At 49.0% G+C, this 10,355-nt stretch overlaps 1 protein-coding gene across 1 annotated transcript; it reads left to right on the forward strand.

Moving 5' to 3' along the window:
* The first annotated feature begins 667 nt into the window (after positions 1-667).
* KLHL33 (kelch like family member 33) lies at positions 668-10,002 on the forward strand. Its single transcript, XM_019009241.4, has 4 exons — positions 668-1,574; positions 6,005-6,929; positions 7,055-7,222; positions 7,323-10,002. The coding sequence occupies exons 1-4, from the start codon at positions 827-829 to the stop codon at positions 7,873-7,875; spliced, it is 2,394 nt and encodes a 797-aa protein (XP_018864786.2). The 5' UTR covers positions 668-826; the 3' UTR covers positions 7,876-10,002.
* The last annotated feature ends 353 nt before the right edge of the window (positions 10,003-10,355 follow it).

The raw sequence follows: 10,355 nt of genomic DNA on the forward strand, positions 1-10,355 counted from the left end.
TTTGTAATTTTTGGTAGATATAAAAAATATGGAGTTTCATCATATTACCCAGGCTGGTCTCAAATTCCTGGGCTCCAGTGACTCACCCAGCTTGGCCTCCCAAAGTGCTAGGATTACAGGCAAGAACCATCATGCCCAGCGGGGTCCCAGCTTTATCATGCACAGAAAAGTCAACAGCCAAAGCCTGGTCCAGACTCTTTGTCTGATCCTTCCAGCCCACTCTAGTGGCCCAGCCCTTCTGGCCTTGGGCTCATTCCACTGGATCCCCTCATTCTCCTTGGTTTCCTAATTTGCCTAGCCCCGTATGACCTACAGGTGGAAGGGTGGGGGTGTCAGTCTGGGAGGGAGCCCAGGGGATTGGGTGTCAGAGTTAGGACACCAGGTGCCAAGTGCCTAGCCAGCCAGGACCGGCTATAATTAGCCCCATGGGGCCACTGGCTGACTGGGATGCCATGTGGGCAAGTTCCCTCTGCCACGCAGCCCCAAGCACAGCGGGCGCTCAAGTGAGAGGGCAAGTGGAACGCTGGTGTCTCCTGAGGGTGACTAAAAGGATGGGGGCAATAGGGGAAGGGTGTGGTCCCGGTTACTGGATCTTTACAGGGCTTCTTGCATGTTTCACTGCACCGCGTGCACCCTATAGTTGTCCTGTGTATCCCAGATACTCCAGTGCTGGGATGTGGCTGAGGGTAGGAGGAGGGTGTTGGAGCAGGGGAGAGACTGACATTTCAACTGGCTGGAGACATGGTTGCTCTGGCCTCTTTGGGTCCAGCTCTGACGCCAGGCTGTCTTGCCTCTGCTCACCTGCAGCTATCCAGCAAACCTCGGCATGAGCGCCTCGGACACCCCACATTATCCCCCTGAGCTGGAGAGTGTCTCTCATCCCGTCCAGAAGGACTGCCTTGGACTCCCTGTGCACGCCCAGAGAACCCCTTCCTGGCCTCCCTCCCCCGACGAGGATCCCAGATTGCCTTCCTTTCCTCTGGAAGAGCCTGGTTCCAGGCCCCTGGTCCCAAGGAACCTTCCCTTTCCAGCCTTGTCCCTAGGGGAAGAAGAGGAAGAGGAAGAAGATGAAGATGTGGCAGAGCCCGAGTGGCTGCGCAGCGAGGAGCATCCGAGCCAGTTTTTCGCCGAGGCCCAGCGGCTGCGGGAGCAGAGACTGTTGCTGGACGAAGAGGTGTCAGTCGCGGGGCGGGTATACGGGGTGCATCGGGTGATCCTGGCCGCAATCAGCAGCCTCTTCCGAGACAGGCTGCTGGGCGGCGGAGGTCCGCGGCCCCCCTTCAGCCTCGAGGTGTCCCCAGGGGGCTGGGAGGCCGTGCTGACCTTTGCCTATGAGGGGGTGCTGGGCCCCGCCTCGCAGGGGGATGTGCTGGCCGCAGCCGAGGCGCTGGGAGCGCCCCGGGTGAAGGCTGCTGCCCAGCAGACATGCGAGAGGGCTGGAAATGCCGGGGAAGATGTAAAGAAGCCCAGCCAGGCAGAGGAGCTGAGGGAGAACCTGCGCGGAATCGAGCTCCTCTACCGAGAGGGCGTCGGGTGTGACTTGAAGCTGGAGGCAGGCGGCTGCCAGCTGTCGGGTGAGGGCCTGTGGGGCATTAAATTACTGCAGGTGCATATGCTAACGGAATGGTGTGTGCAAGCAGCAGGTGGTTTTATCCCCACCATGATGGTTTTGATCCCTGCTGCTGTCAGAATTTCCCTGGGGTGGCCTTTGGTGCCTCTCCTGCCCCACGGAGAGCCGGGCATGCGCAGTCGAGTTGTTTTCTAGGCGCTCTGACAGATTTAAACTGACCCTCTGTCTGGCTTTTCCTGTGTCCAGTAACAAGGAATCTCCAGCCAGCTGGCTAGAGCTAAGGGTACAATCCATGGCAGTAGAACAAGCAGAAAGTGGATTGACTCAAGCAGAAATTAACAAAAGGCCCTTCTTGGCATCCTCCATTCAGGACACAGGAAAGCCAGGGGAACCTGGTGGAAAACTCAATGTGTGCTTTCACCTTGGTGTGCTTGACACCATGGCTGACTTATGGGCCCTGCAGCTAATGAGCAAGGTCTGGTACTGTTTAAGGTTACCAGGCCGTGGCACTTTTTTTTTTTTTTTTTCTGAGACAGCATCTCACTCTGTTGCCCGGGCTGGAGTGCAGTGGCACAATCTTGGCTCACTGCAACCTGCACCTCCTGGGTTCAAGTGATTCTCCTGCCTCAGCCTCCTGAGTAGCTGGGATTAGAGGCACCTGCCACCATGCCTGGCTAATTTTTTTGGTATTTTTTAGTAGAGATGGGGTTTCACCAGGTTGGCCAGGCTTGTCTTGAACTCCTAACCTCAGGTGATCCACCTGTCTCATGCTGGGATTACAGGCATGAGTCACTGCACCCGGCCTGGCCATGGCACTTTGAAGTTAACTCTGCTCATCACCAGGAAAGCTAAGTAGGGTTGCATAAGTTGAGTATTATTCGGAGTCTACTAACATTTAGTGAGGCACTGGGTACCTGAAATTTTTACACATGACATCTCTTTTTAAATTTTACTGAAAGCTGGTGAGGTCAATATCATTATCTATAGGTGCACATAAGGAACATTAAATTTGGAGATGTTGACTTGGGACAACCCCAGGATACAAGCCTACATCACTAGTCCAGTCTGCTTCCACTAGGCCATGTGGACACATTGAAAGTTTAAAATTACAAGGGATTAGTTTAGAGATTATCTAGTTGGGCTGTTACACTTTGCTGATGACGAAATCAGAATCCAAGACTTGTCCAAAGTCACATAGCTACTGCCCATTAGAGGAGTGACTGGGAACTGAAGTGCTTCTGGGACTCCTAGAAGGAAAACCACTCCAAAAGTCTTTATTTTCATGTATGATAGCACTAGATGGAGAGGGGATTTAAATTTTTCATAATCATAAAATTCTCACTAGGCTTTTGAATTTAAGCATACTCATATCACTGCTTTGATTTCCCTAGGAAATATTCCTACTTAATGGTTGCGAATCTGTCACTTAAAATCCTAGGGTATAGTAATGAGTAAGAGGTGAATACAAGTGGTTGTGAGCCCTTTCAGGGTTGGCTCTGAACTATAGGTTGATTGGTGATATGGGAGCTGAGATGGCTTAGCTTGTTTTGAGGAATGCAGATTTTCTCAGACAATATATATTTGAAATCTGTCATTGATGTTTACTACTTGGGAAGCACCAGGCCACTACCTACTGCTTAAAAGACAGTGGAAAGTCATATGAACAACACCTGCCCTTTGGGAAAGGCACGCATGCCTCAGTTGGTCAAAGCAGCATGGAGTTCTTAAACAGCTTGGCCCTCTGTGACCTGCCTAAAAGGACTTCTAGGAGCATTACCCCCCACCTTTTTATTATGAAGCATTTTACAAAGCCAAGAATATTAAGATGAACATTCAAACACCCATCACCCAGATTTAACAACTAATATTTTACTATATTTATTTCATCTGTTCATTTTATTTTTTACTGAAGTTTAAAGGAAATTCGTGACATTTTACTCATAAGTATTTGGGTATGTGTCTTTTTAAAAGAAGACAATTCTGTGGGACTAGGTGTGAAAGGAAAAAATAAATCAAAGAGGACATTTTCTCATAACCATAATACCTTTATCATGCACGACAAAATTAATAGCAATTTTTCTTTCTTTCTTTTTCTTTCTTTCTCTCTCTCTCTCTCTTTCTTTCTCTCTTTCTTTCTCTCTCTCTCTCTTTCTTTCCCTTTCTTTCTTTCTTTCTTTCTTTCTTTCTTTCTTTCTTTCTTTCTTTCTTTCTCTCTTCCTTTCTTTTTTTGAGATGGAATCTTGCTCTGTCACCCAGGCTGGAGTACAATGGCACGATCTCGGCTCACTGCAGCCTTCACCTCCCAGGTTCAAGTGATTCTCCTGCCTCGGCCTCCCGAGTAACTGGGATTACAGGCGTGCACCACCACGCCCAGCTAATTTTTGTATTTTTTGTAGAGATGGGGTTTCACCATGTTGGCTGGTCTGGTCTTGAACTCCTGACCTCAGGCGATCCACCTGCCTTAGCCTCCCAAAATGCTGGGTTTACAGGCATGAGCCACTGCGCCTGGCCAGTAATTTTTTAATATCACCTAGTCCACATTTATATTTTCCCAGTTGTCCAAAAAACATTTTTTACAGTGAGTTTGTTCAACCCAGGAATTAATCAAGGACTATGCTATTCTCAGTTGCATGTCTCTTAAGCTTCCTTTAATCTAGTACAGTCCTCCCTCCTTTTTTTTTAATTACTTTATATATTGATTGGTAAAGACAATAACATGTAAGATTGGTTACCCTGGGCCAGGCATGGTGGCTCACGCCTGTAATCCCAACACTTTGGGAGGCCGAGGCAGGCAGATCACTTGAGGCCAGGAGTTCAAGGTTAGCCTGTCCAACATGACAAAACCGTCTCTACTAAAAATACAAAAATTAGCCAGGCATGGTAGCATGCACCTGTAGTCCCAGCTAATCTGGAAGCTGAGGCACGAGAATCACTTGAACCTGGAGGGTGGAGGTTGCAGTGAGCCGAGATTGTATCACTGCACTCCAGGCAGGGTGACAGAATAAGACCCTATCTCAAAAAAAAAAAAAAAAATTGGTTATCCTATAAAATGCTCCATTTTCTTGATTTATGTGGTTTTTCCCCTCTAAATTGTTCCTTTAGCCTTTCAACTTCCTATAAACTTGACTTTAGATCTAAATAGAGTTGAACAGATTCAAGTTAAATATTTTGGCCAGAATAATCCATAAGTGATGCTGAGTATGAGGTCTAATTGTTTAACAGCATAGGTTAATAGGACAGTTTCATTGTCATGAGGACCATGCAGATAACCAAGGTATTGGTACACAAGCATGCTTATTGCAGTCTGACATCAGTGGCAGTGGATGGAGATGATCTGCCCGCACAGCCACTGCATGGAAATGAAAAATAAATCACATGCTTTCTTTGGGACCCAACTCAGTTTCCACATTTTATTTATTTATTTATTTTGAGATGGAGTCTCGCTCTGTCACCCAGGCTGGGTGCAGCGGCACAGTCTCAGCTCATTGCAACCCTCGCCTCCCAGGTTCAAGCTATTCTCCTGCCTCAGTCTCCAAGTAGCTGGGATTACAGGTGCCTGCCACCATGTCCAGCTAATGTTTGTATTTTTGGTAGAGATGGAGTTTCACCATGTTGGCCAGGCTGGCCTTGAACTCCTGACCTCAAGTGATCCACCCACCTCAGCCTCCCAAAGTGCTGGGATTACAGGCGTGTGCCACGACACCCAACCAGTTTCCTTATTTTAAAGGGAATAATTGAATTAGACTATTTTGAAGGTCTCAAGTTTCAGATCTCATGATTCTACAAATTATACCAAGAACAGGAGAGGGTTATGCAGAGAAAAGCTGGGACACACGGAAAACATTAAACACTAAATCTTAGGCAAGAGGAGACAGCAATCCGATGAGGTTGGATTACAGCCATTCCCGAGTGGTGCCACTTTCCCAGAAAAATCTAACAGAATGGCTGACAGTCTTGGCTCTTGATTGTAAAGAATTTTATTTTGTGCACAATATAGACAGACCTATATAAGTTGCATGTTGGTCTTTTCCATTTATTTTGTGCTCCTCTTAGCAAATGCTTTCCTCTCAACCTGATCCATGAAGACTCTTTTTCTGACTCATCTGACCAAAAAGACTAAAGCAATGTTTATCTAAGTGTCTTCAGGCCACTAACATGAGAATCACATAGGGTTACTTGAAGTGTTACAATACAAATTTCTAGGGTCTCCGTCCAGAACTGCTGAATCAGAATCTCTGGGAGTGGACTGCTGAAACCTGCATTTTAACAACTACCCCATGGTATTCTGATGCACACCACAGTTTGGCCTGTAGCAGTGGGTGGCTTGGAGGGCCAAACTTAGAGTTTGGCCAGACTTAGAGTACCAAGTTGGAGTAGTGCCTATCGGTCTTGCAACACTTTGAGTCCTCCTCTATTCCTTCTCCCCTCCTGCAGTGCACCGAGCCGCCCTGGCCTGTGGCAGTGAGTTCTTTGGGGCCATGCTCCTGAGCGGGATGAGGGAATCCCAGGGCACAGAGGTATCTCTGCGGACGATCTCCACCCAGGACCTGCGACTCCTCGTCTCTTTTGCTTACTCCGGAGTTGTGCGGGCAAGGTGGCCAGGACTACTGAGAGCTGCCCAGGCTGCTCTGCAGTACCAGAGCTCTTCTTGCTTGGATTTGTGTCAGAAAGGCTTGGCACGGGGCCTCAGCCCTGCGCGTTGCCTGGCCCTGTTCCCCATGGCTGAAGCCCCCGGGTTGGAGAGGCTCTGGAGCAAAGCCCGTCACTACCTCCTCACCCACCTGCCTGCTGTAGCCTTGTGTCCTGCTTTCCCTTCTTTACCAGCTGCCTGCTTGGCTGAGCTCCTGGATAGTGATGAGCTCCATGTGCAGGAGGAGTTTGAGGCCTTTGTGGCTGCACGGTGTTGGCTAGCTGCCAACCCCGAGACCCAGGAGTCAGAGGCCAAGGCCCTGCTGCGATGTGTCCGCTTTGGCCGCATGTCCACCAGGGAGTTGCGGAGGGTGCGGGCAGCCGGGCTACTTCCACCCCTGACCCCGGATCTGTTGCACCAGCTGATGGTAGAGGCTGATGTTCCAGGCCAAGAGAGACGGAGGGAGCCTGACCGGGCACTGGTAGTGATTGGCGGGGATGGGCTCAGACCAGACATGGCCCTAAGACAACCATCCCGAGCAGTGTGGTGGGCCCGGGCCTTCCGCTGTGGCGTGGGACTGGTACGAACTGTTGAGTGGGGGCAGCTGCCTGCCCTGCCTGCCCCCGGACGCTTCCGGCATGGGGCTGCGAGCCTGGCAGGAAGTGAACTCTATGTGTGTGGGGGACAAGATTTCTACAGTCACTCCAACACCCTGGCTTCAACTCTCAGGTATAAGCTTCTAGGAGTGGGCAGGGTGTGGCAGGCCCTAAGGTGGGCAGGGAGAGAAATTGCTGGCCTAGCCAACCACAGATGCCCAGAGTCCCTCTTCCAATCTCTTGTCCTACTGTGTCCAGGTGGGAGCCCAGTCAAGAGGACTGGGAGGAGATGGCTCCTTTGTCCCAGGCTCGAAGCCTTTTCCCCTTGGTGGCACTGGATGGAAAACTTTACGCCCTGGGTGGAAGACACAATGATGTTGCCCTGGACTCTGTGGAGACCTACAACCCTGAGCTCAATGTCTGGAGGTAAGCAGGCAAGGGGGCATCTGGGAGAGATTAGGAGACTTGGAATAGAAGGAGAGTTGAAGATGCTAGTTGCCTTATCTTGTGTCCTGTTCTTCCTTAGGCCAGCACCTGCACTTCCAGCACCATGTTTTGCCCACGCAGCTGCGATTTTGGAGGGCCAATTGTATGTGAGCGGTGGCTGTGGTGGGACTGGCCAATACCTGGCCTCACTGATGCACTATGACCCCAAACTTGAGAAGCCAGGGACATTTCTGAGCCCTATGGGGGTACCTCGGGCTGGCCATGTCATGGCTGCATTGGGTGGGAGGTTGTATGTGGCAGGTGGGCTGGGTGAGACTGGGGACCTGCTAAGCTTTGAGGCCTATGAACTAAGGACTGATAGCTGGACTCACCTGGCACCCCTACCCTCCCCCCATGTGGGGGCTGCAAGTGCTGTGCTGCAGGAGGAGCTACTGGTGCTGGGGGGCTACAGTCACCGTACTTATGCACTTTCTCACCTTATCCATGCCTACTGTCCTGGCCTGGGCCGATGGCTCTGCCTGGGAACTCTGCCAAGGCCTCGGGCTGAGATGCCTGCCTGCATCCTGACACTGCCCACTGTGCAGCACATAGCTTTGGTTCCCACCCCACACCAAACCAAACCTGCTGGGTGAAGAGGGAGCAACAGCGTATGAGGAGGGCGTAAGAAATAGCCTGAGAGAAGGACAGAGATTGTGGGGAGAGAAAAGAGGCTTTATTCTTGGTAGTATTTTATTCTCACACTGTGCATTGTAAACTGCTTTTGTACATATGATCTCCATTGAGGAAATCGTGGTTCCAGAACTCCTGGGGAAAACATATAGGGAAAGGGGAGGCGGCTGAATACCCAGGTAAGGAAAGGAGACTCAGGAGCAACTCCACAAGGCTTAGGGATTCTTAGGGAAAGTGCATCTGGTTTGAAAGAGAGTTAAGAAGCTTCAGTAGCCAAAGTGTAGAGACCATGGGAGGACAGTTGGAAAAATGGTTCTGACCCAGGGATCATGGGAAAAATGTGGAATGGCCATCCATGAAAGAGTTTGAGGAGTGTAGGAGGAAGGACTGTAAATCGTTCAGCGCTTTTTTTCCCGGAACTTGCTCCCTTCTCCTCTCCCATCCCTAGGATGCCTAAACCTTCTTAACAATATTCTTTCTCAGGTAATTCTGTAGGCCTGGTCTAGCGTTTCCCGGTGAGACACCACAGGCTGCCCCTGAGAACCTCTTGGTTTCCTTCTGAGGCAGAAGCTCCCACATAGACATGCACGGCACAGGGGCCTGAGAGGCCTGACGGGCCCCCCAGAGCCATGTGGCAGGAGTGTTGTGTGGGAAAGATGATGCGGGCAGAGGCCAAGGAGGGAGAGGCCCACAGTGGAAAAACAGATGATCTGAGGTTTAAGGAGATGGGGTGGAAGAAGTCAGAAGCCTGTCTGGCTTCTTTCTTTTGGGCAAACTGAGGAATCAGGAGTGAAAATGAGACCGTTGTTGCCTGAGGTCTCAAGTGGTGAGAGGGTGTGGTGGAGAGAAGAGTGAGAAGCAGACAAGACTCAGAAAAGTCATTTCCCCCTTTCAGTCCCTTTCTCCCAGAGTTATTTTTAAATCCATTTCCCTTTGTCTTGGCCAGGGAAGGTAGTCAGGTGCTTCCTCTTTCCCTCTTCCCCCATCCTGCTCTCCCCACTGCCTCTCTTTTTTCTTTCTCTTCTTTCTCCCTCACACTGTTATTAATTACCTACTTTGTGGCAGGCACTGTAGGAGGCACCAAGGATACAGAAGTCAGAGAGCTCCTGACCAGCAGATAGACATAAACAAATACAAGTTTTGAGTGGACTTAGATGTATGGACAAGTCTTGTGAGAGCCCAGAGGATAGAGCAGTGAACTCTGCCCAGGAAGGCTTCTGTTAGGGAAGGTGTCATCCGATGGGTGTATTTTGAACTGGATCTTAAAGGCTGCCTAGAGTCTCACCCATTAGAGAAAGGGGAATGCATTTGAAACAGAAAGAAGTGGGGCATGCCATGCCCTGTTTCTCCATAGCAAAAGGGAAGTGGGTATTCCAGAGGCTTTTCAGATAATTCTGCTGCTCTTGCCACCTACTCTCTTCTCTGCAGCCTTCCTGAGGATAATGGCTTTCACTTAATGATTGTGTATTCCCGCCCTCTACGACTCACCTCTATCCTTCCTGTCTGCTCTTTCCATTTCTGCCTACTGGACAGCTGAGAGCAAAAAAGGGTCAGTTTTTTTGTGTGTGTGTTTAGGTCAATTTTCTTTTTCTTTTTTTTTTTAATTTTTTAAATTTTATTATTATTATACTTTAAGTTTTAGGGTACACGTGCACAATGTGCAGGTTAGTTACATACGTATACATGTGCCATGCTGGTGTGCTGCACCCATTAACTCGTCATTTAGCATTAGGTATATCTCCTAATGCTATCCTTCCCCCCTCCCCCGACCCCACAACAGTCCCCAGAGTGTGATGTTCCCCTTCCTGTGTCCATGTGTTCTCACTGTTCAATTCCCACCTATGAGTGAAAACATGCGGTGTTTGGTTTTTCTGTCCTTGTGATAGTTTACTGAGAATGATGATTTCCAATCTCATCCATGTGCCTACAAAGGACATGAACTCATCATTTTTTATGGCTGCATAGTATTCCATGGTGTATATGTGCCACATTTTCTTAATCCAGTCTATCATTGTTGGACATTTGGGTTGGTTCCAAGTCTTTGCTATTGTGAATAGTGCCACAATAAACATATGTGTGCATGTGTCTTTATAGCAGCATGATTTATATTCCTTTGGGTATATACCCAGTAATGGGATGGCTGGGTCAAATGATATTTCTAGTTCTAGATCCCTGAGGAATCGCCACACTGACTTCCACAATGGTTGAACTAGTTTACAGTCCCACCAACAGTGTAAAAGTGTTCCTATTTCTTCACATCCTCTCCAGCACCTGTTGTCAATTTTCTTTTTCTTTTTCTTTTCTTTTCTTTTTCTTTTTCTCTTTTTCTTTTTTTTTTTTTTTTTTTTTTTTGAGACAGTTTTACTCTGTTGCCCAGGCTGGAGTGCAATGGCGTGATCTCAGCTCGCTACAACCTCTTCCTCCTGAGTTCAAGTGATTCTCC

The sequence above is a fragment of the Gorilla gorilla genome, chromosome 15 (assembly GCF_029281585.2).
Source record: "Gorilla gorilla gorilla isolate KB3781 chromosome 15, NHGRI_mGorGor1-v2.1_pri, whole genome shotgun sequence".
NCBI classification, from domain to species: Eukaryota; Metazoa; Chordata; class Mammalia; order Primates; family Hominidae; genus Gorilla; species Gorilla gorilla.